General features: G+C 42.8%; 1 protein-coding gene across 1 annotated transcript in view; it reads right to left on the minus strand.

The window, feature by feature from the left end:
* Positions 1-483: 483 nt before the first annotated feature.
* Positions 484-25,578, minus strand: part of LOC139410688 (transient receptor potential cation channel subfamily V member 4-like) — a 31,095-nt gene continuing 6,000 nt past the window's right edge. The window contains exons 2-16 of the mRNA XM_071156088.1: positions 17,114-17,589; positions 13,590-13,774; positions 11,810-11,962; positions 8,676-8,816; positions 6,254-6,552; positions 5,869-6,048; positions 5,449-5,607; positions 5,187-5,279; positions 4,907-4,980; positions 4,184-4,349; positions 4,009-4,075; positions 3,593-3,903; positions 3,197-3,324; positions 2,608-2,738; positions 484-2,482 (exon numbers count right to left, since the gene is read on the minus strand). Of these exons, the coding sequence (XP_071012189.1) occupies positions 2,382-2,482; positions 2,608-2,738; positions 3,197-3,324; positions 3,593-3,903; positions 4,009-4,075; positions 4,184-4,349; positions 4,907-4,980; positions 5,187-5,279; positions 5,449-5,607; positions 5,869-6,048; positions 6,254-6,552; positions 8,676-8,816; positions 11,810-11,962; positions 13,590-13,774; positions 17,114-17,547 (2,622 nt within the window). The 5' untranslated portion in view covers positions 17,548-17,589 and the 3' untranslated portion in view covers positions 484-2,381. The remainder of the gene's footprint in view (positions 2,483-2,607; positions 2,739-3,196; positions 3,325-3,592; positions 3,904-4,008; positions 4,076-4,183; positions 4,350-4,906; positions 4,981-5,186; positions 5,280-5,448; positions 5,608-5,868; positions 6,049-6,253; positions 6,553-8,675; positions 8,817-11,809; positions 11,963-13,589; positions 13,775-17,113; positions 17,590-25,578) is intronic.

Genomic DNA, 25,578 nt, shown 5'->3' on the forward strand with positions numbered 1-25,578 from the left:
GTGGAGTGCTGCAGAGATGGAAGTTTCTCCCATCTCCACAAAGTAACTCTGGAACTCTGTCAGAGTGACCATTGGGTTCTTGGTCACCTCCCTGACCAAGGCCCTTCTACCAAACTTATTGCTCAGTTTGGCCAGCTCTAGGAGTCTTGGTGGTTCCAAACTTCTTCCATTTAAGAATGATGGAGGCCACTGTGTTCTTGGGGACCTTCAATGGTGCAGAAATGTTTTGTATCCTTTTCCAGATAGGTACCTCAACACAATTTCTTCAACCTCACGGCTTGGTTTTTGCGCTGACATGCACTGTCAACTGCGGGACCTTAGACAGGTGTGTGCCTTTCCAAATCATGTCCCATCAATTGAATTTACCACAGGTGGACTCCAATCAAGTTGTAGAAACATCTCAAGGATGATCAATGGAAACAGGATGCACCGGAGCTCAATATCGAGTCTCATAGCAAAGGGTCTGAATACTTATGTAAATAAGGTATTTCTGTTTTTTATTTTTAATAAATTAGCAACATTTTCAAAAAACTGTTTTCGCTTTGTCATTATGGGGTATTGTGTGTAGATTTTTTTAAACTTAACAAAACGTGGAAAAAGTCAAGGGGTCTGAATACTTTCCGAAGGCACTGTATAACAATAACTCTAGTTGTGTGTCTTTTAGTACAGGGTTTCCCAAACTCGGTCCTGGGGCTCCCCCTGGGTGCATGATTTGGTTGTTGGAAAAATGACTTGTGTCATGCACAAAGTAGATGTCCTAACCGACTTGCCAAAACTATAGTTTGTAAACAAGAAATTTGTGGAGTGGTTGAAAAACAAGTTTTAATGACTCCAACCTATGTGTATTAACTTCCAACTTCAACTGTACATACATACGTTGGAGTCATACATATATTGGAGTCATTAAAACTAGTTTTCCAACCACTCCACAATTTTTTTGTGAACAAACTATAATTTTGGCAAGTCGGTTAGGAAATTTTTCCAACAATTGTTTACAGACAGATTTTTTCATTTATAATTCACTGTATCACAATTCCAGTTGGTCAGAAGTTTACATACACTAAGATGACTGTGCCTTTAAACAGCTTGTAAAATTCCTGAAAATGATGTCATGGCGTCAGAAGCTTCTGATAGGCTAATTGACATCATTTGAGTCAATTGGAGGTGTACCTGTGGATGTATTTCAAGGCCTACCTTCAAACCCAGTGCCTCTTTGCTTGTCATCATGGAAAAATCAAAACAAATCAGCCCAAAAAAATGTAGACCTCCACAAGTCTGGTTCATTCTTGGGAGCAATTTCCCAAAGCCTGAAGGTACCACATTCATCTGTACAAACAATAGTACGCAAGTATAAACACCATAGAACCACGCAGCTGTCAGATCGCTCAGGAAGGAGACGCACTTCACAAAATTGATGGCATCATGAGGGAGGAAAATTATGTGGATATATTATAGCAACATCTCAAGACATCAGTCAGGAAGTTAAAGCTTGGTCGCAAATGGGTCTTCCAAAGGGACAATGACCCCAAGCATACTTCCAAAGTTGTGGCAAAATGGCTTAAGGACAACAAAGTCAAGGTATTGGCCATCACAAAGCCCTGACCTCAAACCTATAGAAAATGTGTGGGCCGAACTGAAAAAGCGTGTGCGAGCATGGAGGCCTACAAACCTGACTCAGTTACACCACCTCTGTCAGGAGGAATGGGCCAAAATTCACCCAACTTATTGTGTGAAGTTTGTGGAAGGCTACCAAAAAACGTTTGACCCAAGTTAAACAATTTAAAGGCAATGCTACAAAATACTAATTGAGTGTATGTAAACTTCTGACCCACTGGGAATGTGATGAAAGAAATTAAAGCTGAAATAAATAATTCTCTCTACTCTTATTCTGACATTCCACATTCTTAAAATAAAGTGGTGATCCTAACTGACCTAAGACAGGGATTTTTTACGAGGATTAAATGTCAGGAATTGTGAAAAACTGAGTTTAAATGTATTTGGCTAAGGTGTATGTAAACTTCCAACTTCAACTGTACATACAGGTGCCTAGCTCAAGGCACATTAACAGATTTTTCACCTAGTCAACTCGGGGATTCGAACCAGCGACCAGGTAAAGATGCACCTTCCCCCTGAGTTAATACCATCAAGTAGAATCCTATTTAGAGCAATGAATGGTTGGCTTGAACATACGTTAGATTCATAACGTTCTAAAAATCTGTTCGATTTTCTTATAATACTTAAATACATCGTTTTGGCAACAGAGTTTTGTGCAAAGTGGCAAACTTTGTGGCCCAACACTTTTTTGTCCGTTTGAGTATGATGACCTCCGATCTGCAGGGTGTTCTTAAGGACCCGGGGCCCCCCATTGGCCCTGCACAGGTTCAATGTCTGGAGGTCAGTGGCTCCATTTCCAATACTAGATCCCGTGGTTGCTGCCTTTTATTCTGCTCCATAACCCGCGGCACCATCGTGGACCAACGATCTACAGGAGGTTGGGGAACAAAGGTCAAAGGTTGGCTAATGTGATTTACCTTGCCCTTATACACTGTACATTTGTCTTTGTAAACTGTGTGAGCATTTATTAGAAACCAAGTAGAAGAGTCTCACCTCTCCTCAGGCCACGGACAGTTTGATGAACTGTACTGGAGGTTTGGAGGGTCTCTGTTACGTTCTTGCCTGGGTCTTCGTTGATTATGGCCAGGTTCTGATTCCAGTGGCACCAGTTGACCTCATCCACCCTGGGTGACCACAGAAGATGTTTGCATTAGAAGATGTTTGTCATGCGCCCTCCGAAACATGACCCGCCAAACCGCGAAGGTCGAGTCACCCGCCAAGCCCTTAACACCCGCCCGCTTAACCCGGAAGCCAGCCACACCAATGTGTCAGAGGAAACACTGTTCAACTGACGACCGAAGTCAGCCTGCAGGCGCCTGGCCTGTTACAAGGAGTTGCTAGAGCGCAATGAGCCAAGTAAAGCCCCCCTGGCCAAACCCTCCCCTAACACGGTCTACGCTTGGCCAACTGTGCGTCGCCCTTTGGGACTCCCGGTCAAGACGCACCACTCAGGAGGCCCAAAGAATAACTTTTTTCAGAAAATATAGCATATCACAAAAGAAGACACTGGGCTGTCTGACTGACCAATCAGACACATTTCTTTAGTGCAGAGAGGGGTGAGAGTCCAGAGAAGTGACTGTACCTGAAGCACCAGCGGCAGTCAGGGGTGCCGTCCCAGTTCTTCCCCACTGTCACCATCTCCCCAGACCGAAAGGACTTCCGCAGACACACAGGGAAGGAGCGCTCGATGTCCAGGATGGTCGTAGCCCACTGTCGTTAAAACAGAACGTCAACCGACATGTATTTGTGTCTTTCATAATATAATGTGGCTCTGCCTAGACGATGCACTGTGCATAATGCCGTCAACAGAGGATAACAAGGTTGTGTTAATTAGGCCCCAAAAAGAAAGCTGATTTTCTCCACTTTCTGTCCAATAAGAAATTATAGTTTTTTGTTTTCTGTTGCACAACATTTACTACAATGTGCCCTAATGAATTCTAGGGAACCTAGCTGTCCATCAGCTATCCTCCTCACTCACCTGCAGCTTCCAGATCTTCTTGCTCTCTTTGGACACCTGGCTCACCGTCTCTCCCATCAGAGCGATCAACATGTTGAGCAGTAGAACAAAACTGAGGATGATGTAGGTGACCAGCAGGATGAGGAAGACAGCCGGGTACTGAGTCCTGCTGACCATGTCCAGATCGCCCATCCCGATGGTCAGTTTGAACAGGTCCAACAGGAATTTGCTGAAGGTGTTAGTGTCCCGGCACTGGGGGTATGTGGGGCAGCCACCTTTCTCTGGACACACCTCTTCCGGCCCGGGGCACACTGTCAGGAGGGACACTAGAGCTGGGGAGGAGATGGGAGACATGAGGAGATGAGGGAAGTTCTCTTCTGTTTCAACTGGTCATCAGACTGCTGAGAGGAAGAAGTGCTGAGTAGAGGACACTGTACCTGATGCGTATCCAATCATGAAGAGCAGGTAGACCAGCAGAAACCGGAACAAATCTTTGAAGAGAATCTGAGAGCCAAAGAAGAAGGATAAATTGTGATCTGCCATCTAGTATCCAAAGAAGTCCACATTCACATTCATTCAACGTGATGGATGAAAGAGTGAAGGAGTTGATACCTTCTGTATCATGATGCTGTAGGTGCCGGTGAGCTTCAGGCCTCTGGTGAAGTAGAGAGTGTTCATCCAGCCCAGGACCAACGCAAACACCATCACAGCCACATAGGCCTCGATACCCGACAGGTAGAGGGCCGCAGTCACTATCACCAGCAAAGAGTAGATGAAGCTAAAAAATATATAGAAGAGTTGGGCCGTGTTCATTTGCCCCAAATGGAAGAAAACGGACCGAAATGTACAAGATACATGTTGTACAATAATATTAGAGCGTTGTGCCAGTAACCGAAAGGTAACCAAAAGGTTGCTAGATCGAATCCCTGAGCTGACAAGGTAAAAATCTGTCGTTCTGCTCCTGAAAAAGGCTGTTAACCCTCTGTTCCTAGGCCGTCATAAAGGTTTAAATAAATAAAATAATCATTCTCCTACCTACACGGGAATGCCGTTTGGCATTTAACGGGCACACCGTGTAGGCCCTCGCAGACGCAGCACTAATGATGAAAACAAACATGCTTAGGAGCGGCGCTGGAAAATCCTCTGCTCTTTGATGGGGTCGTAGGTTTAATTAAAGAAGATGTAAACTATAAAATGTACCAGGGAAATGGAGGCTTTAATGTGGAATTCATTAGAGGACTCAATTAAAAGAGGATGAGAAATAAGCCTTGAGTACAAGCCAGAGGGAGCTACAGAGGAGGTGGGGGGGGGGGGGGGGGGGGGCTGGAGTCTTACTAGAGCAGTTGAAAAGATCCATTGACAAATAGTGAGTTCACCGCAGGGCATTTCTTCAGTAAGAGGTCCTTAATCTACAAAGCGGGGGGAGAGAGAGGAATTGATTGATTCAATGAATCAAGAAAGAACAAGATACATTTACAGGGTAGATCTAAGATTTATAGCAAAAGTGTATGTTTGTGTACACATTGAGGCATCTTTGAAAGAAGTTGTTTATTGTAGAGTCAACATTCAAAGCTGTCTGACTGATTGGATGCTTCAACCGGAAGGAAAAACTCACATTGGTGAGGAAGAAAAAGACTCCAGAGCACAGGGTGACAATCTCCCCTACCATACGCAGGTAGTCTGTGTTGGTGGTATAGGGGTACGGAGGCTGGGTGGGGACAAACAGAGTTAAATCTTTGCTGGTGGTGACAACAGTATGGGTTTCACAGTATACGTATAGTAATATAATAATAATGCCACTTGGCCAACACTTTCATACATTGTATAAATGCATACATTTTTTGTATTTGTATGATAGTTGTTGGGCACATACGTACCGTTCCCTGGGATGGGCGGTAGTAGGCCACCAGGGTGAAGATGATCATGGTCAACAGGTAGGACACAACACTGATGTAGAAGGTGACGGCAGCAAACTTCTGCCACTTGGCTCTCAGCAGCTCGTTGATGGGCTCCACAGCCAGCATCTCATGGCGATTCTGTGGACAGTGCAGGAAAACATGCACTAATGGTAAGTGAGTATGGTGTGAAAGAGACATCATCTTCCATCTTTCCTAGGACTATAATGGCTCTCCCTTTCTCTCAGTAAAACATCTATTACAGGTACAGATAGAAAACACACGTAGACCCTGTCTATCATGCCCCACCTCATATGCTTAGCCACAAAACATACACTGAAGACTTGAGTTAGCTCCCAGAGCTTTAAAGCCCAGGCTTTAGCTCAGCCGCGTATCACACACCTCAATGCGGCTGTTGTAGACCAGGATCTCTAGCACGGACACCTCCTCTCCACAGGTGTCCAGGGAGGAGAGGTCGTACAGGGAGGAGTACACGGGACCGTACGCCCAGTCCTTAAACTTCCGCGAGAGGTGACGCGCCTCCTCGTTCTTGATCTCCCTGCGAATTATGTGCTGGAAAACCTTGGAGAAAATAATAATTAAAAAGTTTACCTTTTTTGTTTATTTTATAATGGATGTGATTATATTTTTCGGTCGATAGTACAATACCTAACCCCTTGAAGCGCTACGCAAAAGCATTCCCATTGGCATTGCTAATGTTACTCAAAATATCCCTTTAAGATTATAGTTCCACATACACGTGATATGTGTTCGTTCTCAATCTCACCCCGATTTTTCCCAGTTTGGCCGCCATCATGAGGGGCGACATGCCGTCGTTGTTGTGCACGTCCTCCAGACTGCCTTCTGGGTAGAGCTTGGCACACTTGGTCAGCAGCAGGTCATACATCTTAGTGAGGAAGCGGGTGTTGTCCCGAGTGTTGTCGGCGATGTGCACCAGGGCGTGCAGCACAGTATTACCACGTGAGTCCTGCCGTCTAAGGTCGGCTTTCTTGTGGGCGTTCTCGGTCAGGTAGTGTACCATGTTTGGCTGGTTGGTGCACGCTGCCAGCGACAGAGGCAGCTCGCCTGGCCAAAGAGATACCGTCAGAGACATACAGCAACAAGCACATACATCAAAAGGATCCCCTTTTACAATGGAACCAATAGAAAAGTCCCAAATGTGCAAACCCCACTGACCTGGTACTCAGGCAGTCTCTATCCACTCCAGGAATTGAAGTTTATGTGTTCATGAAAAGTTAATGTGAAACAGCAAACCACTTTAAGCATGTCTTTGCAATGCTCCCTATACGTGGATCAAAGATTGGACTTAAATTCTTGCAACGAAAAGAGCCCAATTAGTACCACTTGTCTGAGGGAGTGGCCCATGTATTGAAACCAATGTGCCAAAAGCAGCTGCTGAAAACAAGCTGTTGCCATGGGTGACAGATTAGCCTGTCACCTCGCATGGGAAACGCTCCTCTTCATGAATTTGCATGGGTGCTCGTTGAGTGTTAGTATAGCGCTAAATCACATTAGCTGTCGCCTCTCTGCCAGGTTTCCTGTTCACCTCAGCACAAAGCTCCGTAGCGAATGACTAGCACTGTGCCAGAGACACACCGGGATTTGGGAATGATTTGGGAATGACAGTCGCACTTAGTGCAACTGGATATCATCCCTCGGGTGATGAGCATGGAATTGAATGCATTAATACATTAACAGTAGAGAGTATTTTGGGTATATATTTGCCTACTAAAATCTTCTCTCTTTCTACCTGTATCTCTTTATCTGCCTCTCCCTCCATCTCCTTTATAGCCCTTTCACATCCCTGAGCCAAGCCGAGCTGTAGGGTACTGCACAGGCCTGGTTACGTATCCACCATAGTTGCTGACACAGTGCTGGAAAGAACAATGTCAAGCAAGGTAACATATCCGAGCCAGCACAGTGCAGTTCGGTTTGAAAGGATAGTGTGAAAATTAGTTTATTGAACTTGAGGCTGGAAGGTCTAGTTGAGGTGAATGGCATGTAGGCTAGTCTACTCTGGCTATAGTCGAATGTTGGGTTCAGGGTTGAGAGTTTCAGGGATACTGTCCAATCAGCAGAGGGCAGTATGGAGTGAGTTTAATTTGGAGGCTTTCTGTCAATGTACTCTCGGCCAGCAACCTCGGTGACGTCAGCAAGGCAAGGGCAACCCACCCGTCTGAAGTCGAGTGAGTATGTTTGCTTTTCTTCCACAGCAAGACACAGACCTTTCCCCAAACTACTCAGAAATACTTGTTGAACTTGTGACATGTTTTCTTTTCATTTTCTGGAGATGACTACTAAGAATTATCGTTTTGATGACTTCAGACTAGTTTTGGGTGGTTACAGTAGTTTATCATTGGCCCATCGAACTATCCTGAATGTGTTTGCCCAGCCCAAAACAGCAACGTAAAAAGGGAAAGGTGGCCTCAAATGTCAGTTCATTTTACCATGGCAACTGAAAGCGTTTTACAAGAGAAACTAAGCAATACCTTAGCTGTGATCCAGTACATATTTATTCTAAGTTATCCTACTGTGCAGCGATCCAGTCTTTATAGCCCAAACCTTTGGGCATGTACAATAAAGACTCACTGAGATAGCTAGAAAACCACTGTTTTACTGTGTGGGGAACCAAGGGCCCCCTGTCATGTAAAACAACACACGTCATTGAAAACCATGAGGAATAGAATATGACTTTACTAGTATCGAAATACTGCCAACGTTCAATAATAGACTAGGATGGCATGACTTAGTATACATAGCACCAAATGGATACCTGAGAAGTCTCATGATGTGATTAAACCAAACTCCTGCACTGTACTGTCACTTTAAGCATATATAAAAGAGGTCTTAAAATGCATATTTTTAGCTTTGCTATTCCTTAGGGTGCTTTTTAGTCATTCCGTTTTTATTGATATTCTTGTTTGCTGTGTAGTAAATATTTATTTTTTTCTTTTCAGATTTTTTTATTTGAAGGATATTGTCTGAAACATTACATTCAATGTCTGAAATATGCTGTATAAATAAAGCATGATTTGATTAAGCTCCTGCTGACTGAGGACTTCGGTTCTTGGTATGGTAATAAATATTACCTCCTGAATCTGAATCTTACATAGTCCGATGAGGACCACAAAGAGCTTCTGTAGACAGTAGAATGGATCAGATCTGATTCTACCGTTGTGGTGTCTTACCAAAGTAGAAGTAGCCCCCCTCGTCCCTGGGTTGGAAGAAGCGTCCGCGGGCCTGGGCGTGGACATCTGCCCCTTTCTCCACCAGCAGCTCCACATACTGCTTACAGCGCCTCTCGATGGCGATGTGGAGCGCCGTCTGGCCTAGCGACACACACGAGTCAGTCAACACCAGGGGCGGTTCATGAATGCCAAGGGAAGCCAGGCCCTACCCCCAAAAATTGACCAATTTAGAAAAAAAATCTATAATTTATCTTTTGTCTCGCTGTGTTTCATCATTTTCCCTCAATCGGATGAGGCTGAATGTTCTCACAGGAGAAAGAATCAGAGCGAGCGATACAGCGCCCCTATGTCTCTCTTCCTGTAGGCCATATATCTGATGCTGTCTGGTCCAAACGAGTATGACATTGTTGCCACCCATAGCATTGAAGACAAGGGAAGCCGGCGATCATCTGGCATCCCTTGACAAAAAAAAGTACAGTATAAAAAAAATTGCCAATCAGTGTTAAGCTAAACTGAGCGAGCTCAACAGTGAATGATCCTGGCGCAACAAAATAAAGTGTCAAGGGAATCCAGCTTGAATTTGGAGTCACTCCTATCAAACTCCATTGGGATCACATGTCATTGAGAGAAAAACTTGAATTGTTGCATGTCATTGTGTTTTTGTCCTACGGTGGCTAGCTAGCCAGCTAGCTAAAATTGTCCCTTTCCTAAATTAGCCATAGCTGGAGACAGAGATTTGGTCTTGTGGTTTTATTTAATTCTCCGTACTGGCCAATGATTATAACGGCGATTCTGATCCAACCATTAATTCATACATTGTTGTGCCTCATGCCTGAGAGGATGACAGTTCAATATGTACAGTTGAAGTCGGAAGTTTACATACACTTAGGTTGGAGTCATTAAAACCTGTTTTTCAACCACTCCACAAATTTCTTGTTAACAAACTATAGTTTTGGCAAGTTGGTTAGGACATCAACTTTATGCATGACACAAGTCATTTTACCAACAATTGTTTACAGACAGATTATTTAACTTATAACTCACTGTATCACAATTCCAGTGGGTCAGAAGTTTACATACACTAAGTTGACTGTGCCTTTAAACAGCTTGGAACATTTCAGAAAATGATGTCATGGCTTTAGAAGCTTCTGATAGGCTAATTGACATAATTTGAGTCAACTGGAGGTGTACCTGTGGATGTATTTCAAGGTCTACCTTCAAACTCAGTGCCTCTTTTCTTGACATCATGGGAAAATCTAAATAAATCAGCCAAGACCTCAGAAAAAAATTGTAGACCTCCACAAGTCTGGTTCATCCTTGGGAGCAATTTCCAAATGCCTGAAGGTACCACGTTCATCTGCACAAACAAGAGTACACAAGTATAAACACCATGGGACCACTCAGCCGTCATACTGCTCAGGAAGGAGACTCGTTCTGTCTCCTAGAGTTGAACGTACTTTGGTGCGAAAAGTGCAAATCAATTCCAGAACAACAGCAAAGGATCTTGTGAAGATGCTGGAGGAAACAGGTACAAAAGTATGTATATCCACAGTAAAACGAGTCCTATATCGACATAACCTGAAAGGCCGCTCAGCAAGGAAGAAACCACTGCTCCAAAACTGCCATAAAAAAGCCATACTACGGTTTGCAACTGCACATGGGGACAAAGATCGTAGTTTTTGGAGAAATGTCCTCTGGTCTGATGAAACAAATATAACTGTTTGGCCATAATGACCATTGTTATGTTTGGAGGAAAAAGGGTGACGCTTGCAAACCAAAGAACACCATCCCAACCGTGAAGCACGAGGGTGGCAGCATCATGTTGTAGGGGTGCTTTGCTGCAGGAGGGACTGGTGCACTTCACAAAATAGATGGCATCATGGGGTAGGAAAATTGTGTGGATATATTTAAGCTACATCTCAAGACATCAGTCAGGAAGTTAAAGCTTGGTCGCAAATGGGTCTTCCAAATGGACAATGACCCCAAGCATACTTCCAAAGTTGTGTCAAAATGGCTTAAGGACAACAAAGTCAAGGTATTGTAGTGGCCATCACAAAGCCCTGACCTCAATCCTATAGAAAATGTGTGGGCAGAACTGAAAAAGCATGTTGCAAGCAAGGAGGCCTACAAACATGACTCAGTTACACCAGCTCTGTCAGAAGGAATGGGCCATAATTCACCCAACTTATTGTGAGAAGCTTGTGGAAGGCTACCCAAAATGTTTGACCCAAGTTAAACCATTTATAAGGCAATGCTACCAATTACTAATTGAGTGTATGTAAACTTCTGACCCACTGGGAATGTGATGAAAGAAATTAAAGCTGAAATAAATCACTCTTCTATTATTCTGACATTTCACATTCTTAAAATAAAGTGGTGATCTTAACTGACCCAAGACAGGGAATTTTTACTAGGATTAAATGTCAGGAATTGTGAAAAACTGAGTTTAAATGTGTATGGTGTGTAAGGTGTATGCAAACTTCCGACTTCAACTGTAGCTAGATGTAGAAGGCTAATGTTAATTAGCTAACGTTTCCCATGAATGGAAGTTAGGCTCGCAAGAAAGCATTTGAGCCAGGTAGCCTAGGATAACAAAAACTAAAAGCATGTACTGTATGACAGAGTGATAGACCGTTTCATCAACATGAAAGAGAGGAGGATGGCATTGGCGTTTCTCTTCAAGTAAGGTGAGTCAAAATGTTTTTCTACTTGCGTGAAAGTGTGCGCGCACACACACACACGATAATTTGGTCTCTCGCTGCATAGTAGGCCACCTATTTCAGGTACATGAGATCATAGACATACAGTACCGGTGATAATATCCAATTAGAAGGATAGGATTTACTTCAATAGTACCGGTGATAATATCCAATTAGAAGGATAGGATTTACTTCAAACGATCCTACGGTACTGGGTCATGTTCATTAGTGCACGCAACAGAAAACTTTTTAAAACGTTTTGCAATGGAGACCAAACGTGAGCATCTGTATTGGCCAAGTCCAGATAGTAGTCCCTCCCTGTTTCAGTTCATTTGGTGCCTAATGATCAGGACCGTGTTTTTAGTGAAGCGCTAATATGAGTAGAGACTGGTGATGTGCTGTTCACGAATTTCCCATCACTAGCAGAGAGCTCACCTCTGTAGTAGACATCTCTGAAGGGTGTGTTGATGAAATCATGGAGGTTGACTGTCTGTTCTGCGATATTCATCAGCAGAGGGATGGTGTCATTCTGACCGTTGTACAGGTTCAGAAGGGCTTTAGGCAGGCACGTCTTACCTGTAGAAGGTTCTGGGAAAAAAAATAAACAAAGGATGGTTATTAATGATACTCAGAGTGGACATGTACGGTTCTGGGAATTAATGAACATTTTAAAAAATTAAAAAATGCTTTGCTGCAGCAAAGTGCATTGTTAATGTGAAAAACTATCTTGCAACCAGGGTGACACCAAGCACCAAGTTCATAAGCAATCAGCTAATAAACCATTTCTGAAATATGTCACAACCTGAGCTGTTTCATCTGGCCTTGTGATTGTCTCCACCCCCTCCAGGTGTCGCTAATTATACCCTGTGTGTGTATATTTCAACCAAGTCAACCTTGCTCCTATTTATTTTTTCCCGGTTTCTTTTGGTTCAAGTCCTCCTGGTTTTGACCCTTGCCTGTCCTGACACCTGAACCCCTGCCTGACCACTCTGGCTGTTCTGTTTTCAAGCCTGCCTCTCCCCTTGTACTGTTTGGACTCAAATCTTTTTACTAAACCCCTGCCTGGCCTGACCTCGAGACTGCCCTTTGTCTGATACTGTTTTGGACTCTGACCCGGTTTATGAACTCTCGCCTGTCCCCGACCTACCTTTTGCCTACCCCTTGGATTAATAAATATCAACCATCTGCTTCCTGTGTCTGCATTTGGGTCTTGCCTTGTGTCCTTATATTTGGAGTTAGGACAACTTTTAGAATGTTGAATATTGTTCTAGACATTCAGTAACATAGCATTGTTTAAATATTCCACATGTAAATGTTATTGGGGAGCTAACATGGCTACTATAGAATGTTGCTGTGTAATGTAAATGCAGAAACTGCATTGCCCCAACTCTCTAAAAGCATGGCTCTGGTTCCCAGTTGAGAGAAGGGGAAGAGGTTAGGGACACAAACACAAAAATAGAGGAAGTAAAGACCGGTGATAAATCGTTAGCGATAAGAAAGGGAAGCTTGCGTGACATTTCACTGAAAATGGAAACGCCTCAATCATGAGAAACAGAACACCCAACCCAAATGTTAAAGCACTAAGTTGTCTGCTTCTATTGTTGACTTTCGGGCTGAGTTTCTTTTAGCTAGTCTGTCAAACCCCCTTTAGTCCTTTTCTTCCCAGAGGGGAGAGTTTGCTCTGATTTCTCTCTGTTATAAAGCCCCACCCCATACATACACAGCCAACAGGAAGCTATCATTGGACACGCCACTGGCAGGACAAAACCTCGGACATCACAGTATCTTCCTTCTCTCTACTGTTTGGAGCCAAAAACAACAGGGAGGGGGGGATACTGATAGGACAGAGTTGAACCCCAAGGGGCAGAAAGAGGTCTGTTTAGACATCTGTACCGAGTATCACTATACGAAGTCATGACAAAACTCCAGGATGACACAAAAACTAAAGGTGTTAGTCACAGGGCTAAGTGGACTAAAAGGTAAGGCTTCCCTTTGAATAAGACGATTGTAACCGAGGGGAAATGTTTGAGACAAAGTTCATATGCTATTTTAGTAGCTAGAATAGGACATCTTAAGCCCTCCCCTTCAGCACACATACACACTCTCTCTTTTCCTCTGTCCTTTCTGCCTTTGGCTGTGAAAGCTGACATATCTCTTGTCTCAAATGAGCCTATTTGGCACCAGAGGGCTCCACCCACCACTGGGATCATCTCACCTTTGAACTCCTCGTCAGTGAGCCTCTTGTCGTGACCCTGCAGGTACTCCAGCAGGCCTGAAAGGGCCTCTGGGTCGGCCTGTGACACGCCATCGAAGAGCAGCGTGCGGTTAAACTCTTTAATCACCATGGGTGGATCTGAGCCTGTAGGGTCCACACCTTCATCGCAGGACATCTCAGTCTTACTGTGTAGGACCATAGACACATACACATACAGTACTAGTAAAAAGTTTGGACACACATACTCATTCAAGGGTTTTCATTTTTAAAATTTTCTACATTGTTGAATAGCAGTGAAGACATCAAAACTATGAAATAACACATATGGAATCATGTAACCAAAAATGTGTTAAACAAATCAAAATATATTTTATATTTGAGATTCTTCAAAGTAGCCACCCTTTGCCCTGATGACAGCTTTGCACAGTCTTTGCATGAGGTAGTCACCTGGAATGCATCTCAATTAACAGCTGTGCCTTCTTAAAAGTTAGTTTGTGGAATTTCTTTCCTTAATGCATTTGAGCCAATTTGTTGTGTTGTGACAAGATATGGGTGGTATACAGAAGATACCCCTATTTGGTAAAAGACCAGGTCCATATTATGGCAAGAACAGCTCAAATACGCAAAGAGAAATGACAGTTTAAGACGTGAATGTCAGTCAAGCTCTCATGAGGCCTGCCACAGGAAAGGAAAACCAATAGTTACCTCTGCTGCAGAGGATAAGTTCAATAGAGTTACCAGCCTCTGAAATTGCAGCCCAAATAAATGCTTCACAGAATTCAAGTAACAGACACATCTCAACATCAACTGTTCAGGGGAGACTACGTGAATCAGACCTTCATGCTCGAATTGCTGCAACAACAAAAAAACACTACTAAGGACACCAATAAGAAGAGGAGACTTGCTTGGGCCAAGAAACACGAGCAATGGACATCAAACTGGTGGAAATCTGTCCTTTGGTCTGATGAGTCCAAATTGGAGATTTTTGGTTCCAACTGCTGTCTCTTTGTGAGACACAGAGGAGGTGAATGGATGATCTCCGCATGTGTGGTTCCCACCGTGAAGCATGGAGGAGGAGGTGTGATGTTGTGGGGGTGCTTTGCTGGTGACACTGTCTGTGATTTATTTACAATTCAAGGCACACTTAACCAGCATGGCTACCACAGCATTCTGCAGCAATACGCCATCCCATCTGGTTTGGGCTTAGTGGGACTATCATTCATTTTTCAACAGGACAATGACAAAACATACCTCCAGGCTGTATATGAGCTATTTGACCAAGAAGGAGAGTGATGGAGTGCTGCATCAGATGACCAGCCCTCCACAATCCCCTGACCTCAACCCAATTGAGATGGTTTGGGATGAGTTGGACCAGAGTGAAGGAAAGGCAGCCAACAAGGGCTCAGCACTTACTCATGAAGCTGGTTCAGATAATGCAAGTGTGCGGTTAAAATTGGCAAAAAACACACACATTTCTTCCCACAGGGCCGTGAGCTGAGACATATATATATATATATATATCAACATATATCGACATATATATCAATGAATTGGCGCGGGCACTAGAAAAGTCTGCAGCACCCGGCCTCACCCTACTAGAATCTGAAGTCACCCGCTGCAATTCAGCGGGTGTTGATGAAAATGATCATGCTAACGGGATGGGTGCGTCAAGAAGATAACAAAGCCATCACCTACAGAGAGATGAACCTGGAGAAGAGTCCCCTAAGCAAGCTGGTCCTGGGGCTCTGTTCACAAACACAAACACACCCCAGAGCCCCAGGACAGCAGCACAATTAGACCCAATCAAATCATGAGAAAACAAAAAGATAATTACTTGACACATTGGATAGAATTAACAAAAAAACAGAGCAAACTAGAATGCTATTTGGCCCTAAACAGAGAGTACATAGTGGCAGAATACCTGACCACTGTGACTGACCCAAACTTAAGGAAGGCTTTGACTATGTACAGACTCAGTGAGCATAGCCTTGCCATTGAGAAAGGCCGCCGTAGGCAGACATGGCTCTCAAGAGAAGACAGGCTATGTGCACACTGCCCACAAAATGAGGTGGAAACTGAGCTGCACTTCCTGACCTCCTGTCCAATGTATGACCATATTAGAGACACATATTTCCCTCAGATTACACAGATCCACAAAGAATTCGAAAACTCCCATATCTACTGGGTGAAATTCCCCAGTGTGCCATCACAGCAGCAAGATGTGTGACCTGTTGCCACAAGAAAAGGGCAACCAGTGAAGAACAAACACCATTGTAAATACAACCCATTTTTATGCTTATTTATTTTCCCTTGTGTACCCTTAACCATTTGTACATCGTTGCAACACTGTATATATACGTAGTATGACATTTGTAATGTCTTTATTGTTTTGAAACTTCTGTGTGTGTAATGTTTACTGTTCATTTTTATTGTTTATTTCACTTTTGTATATTATCTATCTCACTTGTTTTGGCAATGTTAACACATGTTTTCCATGCCAATAAAGCCCCTTGAATTGAATTTAATTAATGCCAAGAGTGCTCAAAGCTGTCATCAAGACAAAGGGTGGCTACTTTGAAGAATCTCAAATATAACATATATTTTGATTTGTTTAACACTTTTTTTGGTTTCTACATGATTCCATGTGTTCTTTCATAGTTTTGATGTCTTCACTATTATTCTACAATGTAGAAAATAGTATAAATAAAGAAAAACCCTTGAATGAGTAGGTGTGTCCAAACTTTGGACTGGTACAGTATAACACATACTTTAGGTGTTTATGTACACTGAGTGTACAAAATGTTAGAAACATCTGCTCTTTCCATGACATAGATTGACCAGCTGAACAGGTGAAAGCTATGATCCCTTATTGATGTCACCTTCTATCAGTGTAGATTAAGTGGAGGAGCCATTTTAAAGAAGGATTTTTAAGCCTTGAGACAATTGAGACATGGATTGAGACAAATGATTTAAGTGCCTTTGAACAGGGTGTGGTAGTAGGTGCCAGGCGCACCGGTTTGTGTCAAGAACTGCAACGCTGCTGGGTTTTTCACACTCAACAGTTTCCCGTGTGTATCAGGAATGTTCCACGACCCAAAGGGCAACCAGCCAACTTCACACAATAGTGAGATCCATTGGATTCAATAAGAGCCAGCATCCCTGTGGAACACTTTCGACACATTGTATAGTCCATGCCCCGACGAATTGAGGCTGTTCTGAGGAGAACACGTTGGGGTGCAACTATTAGGAAGGTGTCCTTAATGTTTTGTACACTCAGTGTATAGTTAGGTGAAAGACATTTGTATGAGGAACAACCTTGCCTGACGCCTGAAGACTCCCTGAGCTGATATATAGGCGTTAAGCTCAAGGGGCTAACACAGTTTTGTGGTGTGCAGGAGACCCGGGTTCGAACCCAGTAGGTTACAGCTGTACCCCGGAATTGATCTACTATGCTTCTCCTAACTCTACATGTTGTTTAATGAGCTCATGAACCCCTGTGGCCACCATAACAAGCACCTCCTCACCCTCGTAGGAGCTTCTTCCTGCCTTGCTTCTTGTTGTTGGTGTGACTGTAGGTACCATAGTCAAAGAGTGAGTCCATGGGGGCTTTCTTGGGGCCAGTCACCACGGGTGACTCATAGATGGTAGACTCCAGCAAGTCCATGGGGTTGGAGATGCCCTTCTTAAAGGCACCGTGGAACTTCATGCGGAGGTTCTGTCGGCCGTCCCCTGGCTGCAGCTGGCCTGGTCGGGCTAGATTCTGAGCAGGGTCCTGGGGCAGGTCCGGAGTTGACTGGGAGCCCTCCTCACTCTCAAACAGGTTGGCCAGTGCCGATAGATCAGAGTAGGTACTACTGGCATCAGGCTGTCCCTCTCCAATTCCACCTCCTCCCTTCTCTGAGCCCGAGGACAGAGCAGCCTTGGTCACAGCCAAGGAAGGCGTGTCCTTCTCCGTCATGGCGACGTGATACCTTCTCAGTAGAGTGGCAGCGGAGCAGCCCTAAAACACATCACAGTAAAACATGCAGGTTAAAACTCCACCCAGGTCATAGGTCAAAGACATGGGAGAGAAACAGTGATCCAAACGTATCCCTTGCATTTGGTCTCACTCAACTGTGAATGACCTGGGTTGTGAACATTCGGGCTCGTTAGCTGAATTTGTTTGCCGCAGAAAACAAGAAGGTCCAGTTAGTCCCTCCCTGTTTCAGTCTGTTTTTTCCATCTGGTTCTTCATGAACACAACCCTGAACAACTATCACTAATTACTCTAAAACAGTCATTTGAATAAAATAAGTCTTTGACCAGAGCTGAGATAAGAGACTAAGAAAATGTATGTCTAAAAGTGACTCTCCTGTGTGTAGCCCTAATCCTGAAGTAACCAGGGCTATGTCCGAAATGACACACTATTCCCTTTATAGTGCACTACAGGGATTATACCCCAAGGGCCCTGGTCAAGCGCTATGCACTGCAGCCCAGGTGTGTGTTGGTAGAGCTCTTGCATCCTACTCATCTTGTGGGCAACATTGATGGCACAGGAAGTACACCAGTCAGCCATTTGCAGCCACTGGCAGCCTGGGAACATAATCTGTAAATACTGAGCACTGTATTGCCTGACACTTCCTGGCCCAAAGCTCATGTGAAGGAAGTGGTACCGGAATTTTCAATTTGGGGTTGAAGAACAGAGTGGGATGATTCTGAATTTCCAACCAGTTTACTGACCAGACAGAGAACAGCTTACTGACCAGACAGAGAACAGCTTACTGACCAGACAGAGAATAGCTTACTGACCAGACAGAGAACAGTTTACTGACCAGACAGAGAACAGCTTACTGACCAGACAAAGAACAGCTTACTGACCAGACAAAGAACAGCTTACTGACCAGGCAAAGAACAGCTTACTGACCAGGCAAAGAACAGCTTACTGACCAGACAGAGAACAGCCTACTGACCAGACAGAGAACAGCTTACTGACCAGACAGAGAACAGCTTACTGACCAGACAGAGAACAGCTTACTGACCAGACAGAGAACAGCTTACTGACCAGACAGAGAACAGCTTACTGACCAGACAGAGAACAGCTTACTGACCAGACAGAGAACAGCTTACTGACCAGACAGAGAACAGCTTAATGACCAGACAGAGAACACGACAGAGGACCACTTCAAAGACACTATTGTCATGACGGAGTATTTTCTCCAATTACATAATATGAAAATATAAAACAATGACATTCTTCAGCCATATCAATATATTTGGCAAAACTCTTCATCACAGTGTAATGCAAGAACCTTTGTTTTGAAATAATTATATTTTAAACCATTCTCATTATAGGCTTATACATAAACAACTGTTTTGATGTACCTTATGCAAGTAACCCATTACTCCTTTCCAGTAATGTTATGTAATATACAGTGCCTTGCGAAAGTATTCGGCCCCCTTGAACTTTACGACCTTTTGCCACATTTCAGGCTTCAAACATAAAGATATAAAACTGTATTTTTTTTGTGAAGAATCAACAACAAGTGGGACACAATCATGAAGTGGAACGACATTTATTGGATATTTCAAACTTTTTTAACAAATCAAAAACTGAAAAATTGGGCGTGCAAAATTATTCAGCCCCCTTAAGTTAATACTTTGTAGAGCCACCTTTTGCTGCGATTACAGCTGTAAGTCGCTTGGGGTATGTCTCTATCAGTTTTGCACATCGAGAGACTGACATTTTTTCCCATTCCTCCTTGCAAAACAGCTCGAGCTCAGTGAGGTTGGATGGAGAGCATTTGTGAACAGCAGTTTTCAGTTCTTTCCACAGATTCTCGATTGGATTCAGGTCTGGACTTTGACTTGGCCATTCTAACACCTGGATATGTTTATTTTTGAACCATTCCATTGTAGATTTTGCTTTATGTTTTGGATCATTGTCTTGTTGGAAGACAAATCTCCGTCCCAGTCTCAGGTCTTTTGCAGACTCCATCAGGTTTTCTTCCAGAATGGTCCTGTATTTGGCTCCATCCATCTCCCCATCAATTTCAACCATCTTCCCTGTCCCTGCTGAAGAAAAGCAAGCCCAAACCATGATGCTGCCACCACCATATTTGACAGTGGGGATGGTGTGTTCAGGGTGATGAGCTGTGTTGCTTTTACGCCAAACATAACGTTTTGCATTGTTGCCAAAAAGTTCAATTTTGGTTTCATCTGACCAGAGCACCTTCTTCCACATGTTTGGTGTGTCTCCCAGGTGGCTTGTGGCAAACTTTAAACAACACTTTTTATGGATATCTTTAAGAAATGGGTTTCTTCTTGCCACTCTTCCATAAAGGCCAGATTTGTGCAATATACGACTGATTGTTGTCCTATGGACAGAGTTTCCCACCTCAGCTGTAGATCTCTGCAGTTCATCCAGAGTGATCATGGGCCTCTTGGCTGCATCTCTGATCAGTCTTCTCCTTGTATGAGCTGAAAGTTTAGAGGGACGGCCCGGTCTTGGTAGATTTGCAGTGTTCTGATGCTCCTTCCATTTCAATATTATCGCTTGCACAGTGCTCCTTGGGATGTTTAAAGCTTGGGAAATCTTTTTGTATCCAAATCCGGCTTTAAACTTCTTTGCAACAGTATCTCGGACCTGCCTGGTGTGTTCCTTGTTCTTCATGATGCTCTCTGCGCTTTTAATGGACCTCTAAGACTATCACAGTGCAGGTGCATTTATACGGAGACTTGATTACACACAGGTGGATTGTATTTATCATCGTTAGTCATTTAGGTCAACATTGGATCATTCAGAGATCCTCACTGAACTTCTGGAGAGAGTTTGCTGCACTGAAAGAAAAGGGGCTGAATAATTTTGCACGCCCAATTTTTCAGTTTTTGATTTGTTAAAAAAGTTTGAAATATCCAATAAATGTCGTTCCACTTCATGATTGTGTCCCACTTGTTGTTGATTCTTCACAAAAAATACAGTTTTATACCTTTATGTTTGAAGCCTGAAATGTGGCAAAGGTCGCAAAGTTCAAGGGGGCCGAATACTTTCGCAAGGCACTGTAACTATTCCTCTTTGTTGCAGATGATAATACAAACAGTTGTGTTCATTAGGCATCAACGGAAAGAAAGAAAACTGACTGAAACAGGGAGGGACTACCTGGACTGGTCCAATAAGAAACATTTTTAAAATGTTGAAATGTTTTAATGAACATGGCCCAGATTATTTTCCAAATGGGGGAAAAAAACAAATCACCACCTGACAAAGGCTGAATGGCTACACCCCAAAGAGTGCATTTTCTACTCAGGGTGACAAGGAGATGGTAGAAAGAGAAAGCTGGTGAAGACCTCTTAAATGAAGGGAATGCCCATGTGTGTTCTCTTGGGGTCCTGGGATCTATTCAGATGGCCACTTAACCCGTCCGTACCTCATTCATCCCTTATGTCGCACTGTGGTACTGTATTCTTTTTCAGGGGGAACTAGAAGTGACCCTGGAGCATGTAGGGGTCCTGTGTGAGCTAAAAACCAAATCTGTGTTAGACCAAAAACTAGCAGAGAGGGCAACTGGCAGTAATACAGACTGGCAGGAAAGCATGACAAGGCACACTGATGAAAGAGAAGGGTGTTACAGCGAGTAGAGGTTTTGGTTCTCCATTTGCCACTATGGGTGAAATGTGACTTGAGGTTGGTCTTCTGGTTACCAACAATTGCTGTGGACAAAACAAGTTTTATCCTGTGGGGGAATCATTGGAAACCCAAGTTAAGGTCTCTAGCCAAAATCAACCACACAGCTACAGATCTTGAAATTCCTAGAGGGAGCATGTCTTCTGTATCAGGCTTTTACTATGACACGTCACTTCTTTTCTTTTCAGACACATGTACCTGTGCAGGCATGCCCACACATATATATACACACACAGGCCCAATGTTCCCTCTAAGCTGTAGCCCTGAGACTGCCGCACAGCTCCTCTGGGGCTGCCACACAGAAATATCAGCCCAACCGGTCGATGGCGATCAACTGGTCGATCTCCAAGGTATTCCTAGTGGGTCGCTAAACATTTCTGTAAAATAAACAGCAAAGATAAAGTTATGAGTTCCTATTTTTTTTATTTGTCTTGGGTTGTTGATGGTATGTGCATCCGATTCAGCTGCCCTGCGCGCCGGGTAGGCAAACTGTTGCCATTTTGAACCATTTTATGTTTCTGAAGGTACAAAATCTGCCTTGCCGGTGGGCACAGAGAGCAAATCAAAAGCACTATAAGTCTAACGCTGTCCAATCGTTTATCTCAGATGACTGTGTCTGCAGTAACGTAGCAGGCATATAAGGAAGCTACAGAAAAGTTGATAATGTGAGATTTCAAAATGTTTAAAACCATGTCTTGAGAGAGACTGTCAATGTATACAGTAAAGAGACACTATTTTTTAAAAGTGAGTTCATGTTTAAGTTCTTACTCAGCACTGTCAACACTTTGTATTTAACACTTGTATGAGCCATGAAATGGGCGTTCTTCCTATTTCCACTCAGCAGTAATCAACAAGTAGGAAAGTGTATTTATAGGCTTGCATATAAACTTGCATATTTAGCTAAAAGAAATCCAGGTTAGCAGGCAATATTAACCAGGTGAAATTGTGTCATTTCTCTTGCGTTCATTGCACGCAGAGTCAGGGTATATGCAACAGTTTGGGCAGCCTGGCTCATTGCGAACTAATTTGCCAGAATTTTACATAATCATGACATAACATTGAAGGTTGTGCAACGTAACAAGAATATTTAGACTTAGGGATGCCACCCGTTAGATAAAATACTGAACGGTTCTGTATTTCACTGAAATAATAAACGTTTTGTTTTCGAAATGATAGTTTCCGGATTCGACCATAGTAATGACCAAAGGCTCGTATTTCTGTGTGTTATTATGTTATAATTAAGTCTATGATTTGATAGAACAGTCTGACTGGGCGATGGTAGGCAGCAGCAGGCTCGTAAGCATTCACTCAAACAGCACTTTCGTGCGTTTTGCCAGCAGCTCTTCACAAGCACAGCGCTGTTTATGACTTCAAGCCTATCAGCCTAATGGCTGGTGTAACCAATGTGAAATGGCTAGCTAGTTAGCTGGTTGTGCGCTAATATCGTTTCAAACGTCACTCACTCTGAGACTTGGAGTAGTTATTCCCCTTGCTCTGCAAGGGTCGCAGCTTTTGTGGAGTGATGGGTAACGCTGCTTCGAGTGTGGCTGTTGTCGATGTGTTCCTGGTTCAAACCCAGGGAGGGGCGAGGAGAGGGACGGAAGCTATACTGTTACACTGGCACAAGAACATCCAATAGTCAAAGGTATATGAAATACAAATGGTATAAAGAGAAATAGTCCTATCAATACTATATTAACTACAACCTAAAACTTCTTACCTGGGAATATTGAAGTCTCATGTTAAAAGGAAACACCAACTTTCATATGTTCTCATGTTCTGAGCAAGGAACTCAAACGTTAGCTTTTTTACATGGCACATATTGCACTTCTACTTCTCAAACACTTTGTTTTTGCATTATTTAAACCAAATTGAACATGTTTCATTATTTATTTGAGGCTAAATGGATTTTTATTGATGTTTAAAATAAGTGTTTATTCAGTATTGTTGTAATCGTCATTATTACAAATACATTTTTTAAAATCGGCAGATTAATTGGTATCGGCATTTTTTGGTCCTCCAATAATCGGTATCGGTATCTGCGTTGAAAAATCATAATCGGTCGACCTCTACCTCTGACTGTAAATAATGTACTTACATTCAGTAATCTTGCTCTGATTTGTCATCCTGAGGGTCCCAGAGATAAAATGTAGCATATTCTGTTGGATAGAATCAATTTTTCTATCCTAACACGATCCATGTTGTATACAGCATTTTGCATGATTTCTGAATCTTTCAACTTGCAACAAAACAATTCATGAAATCTAATTAGCAAAGCATTGTTTAACCCGGTCAAGTTTGATTTCTGTGCAATCCTCAGACACTCTAGAAGGCAAGCAAACTTTGTTACATCATTCTACATTACGTATTTGGCTACACAACACATCAATTAGCCAATGAAGGTCAGCTGTCATTACGCACCAATGAGACGAGCAGGGTTCACTTGACTGACAGTGTCTTGGTTCAATGACCACCTATAATTTTGAAACATTGCTAGCTAGATAGCCAATGAGCTGGGCTTTCCCGCAGTACGTGAACACCCTTTTTACGACAAACAGCCGTCATGCTAGAGCTGTGGTAGTTTACATTACGCACTGTAGTTTACGTTCGTTCTCTTCTACAAACTTTTCTCAAAACTGAAAAAGTAAAACATGGCTACTAAGAGTGGAAAAGCTAGTCCAAGTACACACATTTGGATGAGATTATTGCAGAAATTGACCGGGAGAGTGACACAAAATGAATGGATGAGGACTCTGTGAGTGAGCACAGTTATGATTCCAGAGCAAAATAAATGTTTTCGAAGGAAAATATCCACTTTTAGATCAGTAAATAAAAGATGTTTTTGCTTCTCATGCTAATGCAGCTGTTTAAATGACTGCATATTCATTTGAGATATTTTTTTAGATTTCTATAAACAGTACCAGTCAGCAGTTTGGACACACCTACTCATTCCAGTTTTTCTTTATTTTTTTTACTTTTTCTACATTATAGAATAATAGTGAAGACATCAAAACTATGAAATAACACATATGGAATCATGTAGTAACCAAAAAAGTGTTAAACAAATCAAAATATTTAAATTTGAGATTCTTCAACATAGCCACCCTTTGCCTTGATGACAGCTTTGCACATTCTTAGCATTCCCTCAACCAGCTTCATGAGGTACTCACCTGGAATGTATTTCAATTAACAGGTGTTAAAAGATCATTTATGGAATTTGTGGAAGAACTTTGAAAGTTTCTTCAAGTGAAGTCTGTGATTTATTTAGAATTCAAGGCACACTTAACCAGTATGGCTTACACACTATTCTGGGACTATCATTTGAGTTTCAACAGGACAATGACCCAACACACCTCCAGGCTATGTAAGGGCTATTTGACCAAGGCGGAGAGTGATGCAGTGCTGTATCAGATGACCTGGCCTCCACAAACACCCGACCTCAACCTAATTGAGATGGTTTTGGGATGAATTGGACCGCAGAGTGAAGGAAAAGCAGCCAACAAGTGCTCAGTATATGTGGGAACTCCTTCAAGACTGTTGGAAAAGCATTCCAAGAGAATCTGGTTGAGAGAATACCAAAAGTGTGCAAAGCTGTCATCAAGGCAAGGGGGGCTACTTTGAAGAATATAAAATATAAAATATATTTTGATTTGTTTAACACTTTTTTGGTTACTACATGATTCCATATGTGTTATTTCATAGTTTTGATGTCTTCACTATTATCCTACAATGCAGAAAATAGTAAAAATAAAGAAAAACCCTTGAATGAGTAGGTGTGTCCAAACGTTTGACTGGTACTGTATATGTATATATATATGAAACGACAGTCCACCATTACTAATAAAAAGTATTAGCATAGCCTATGTGTATGTTGGCTATGACATGATGGGGCTGGGGTTTTTGAGTGTCTTATTGCCTATTGGTCCACACATTTCATTTTAGTGATTGTGTTTGCCCTACTCTATATAATATATATGTTTATATATATAAACTCAGCAAAAAATGAAACGTCCTCTCACTGTCAACTGCGTTTATTTTCAGCAAACTTAACATGGGTAAATACTTCTATGAACATAACAAGATTCAACAACAGAGACATATACTGAAACAAATTCCACAGACATGTTACTAACAGAAATTTAATAATGTGTCCCTGAACAAAGGGGGGGGGGGGGGGGGGGGGGGGGTCAAAATCAAAGTAATAGTCAGTATCTGGTGTGGCCACCAGCTGCATTAAGTACTACAGTGTCACTCCGCCTCATGGACTGTACCAGATTTGCCAGTTCTTGCTGTGAGATCTTACCCCACTCTTTCACCAAGGCACCTGCA

This window comes from Oncorhynchus clarkii, chromosome 6 (assembly GCF_045791955.1).
Source record: "Oncorhynchus clarkii lewisi isolate Uvic-CL-2024 chromosome 6, UVic_Ocla_1.0, whole genome shotgun sequence".
Lineage (NCBI taxonomy): Eukaryota > Metazoa > Chordata > Actinopteri > Salmoniformes > Salmonidae > Oncorhynchus > Oncorhynchus clarkii.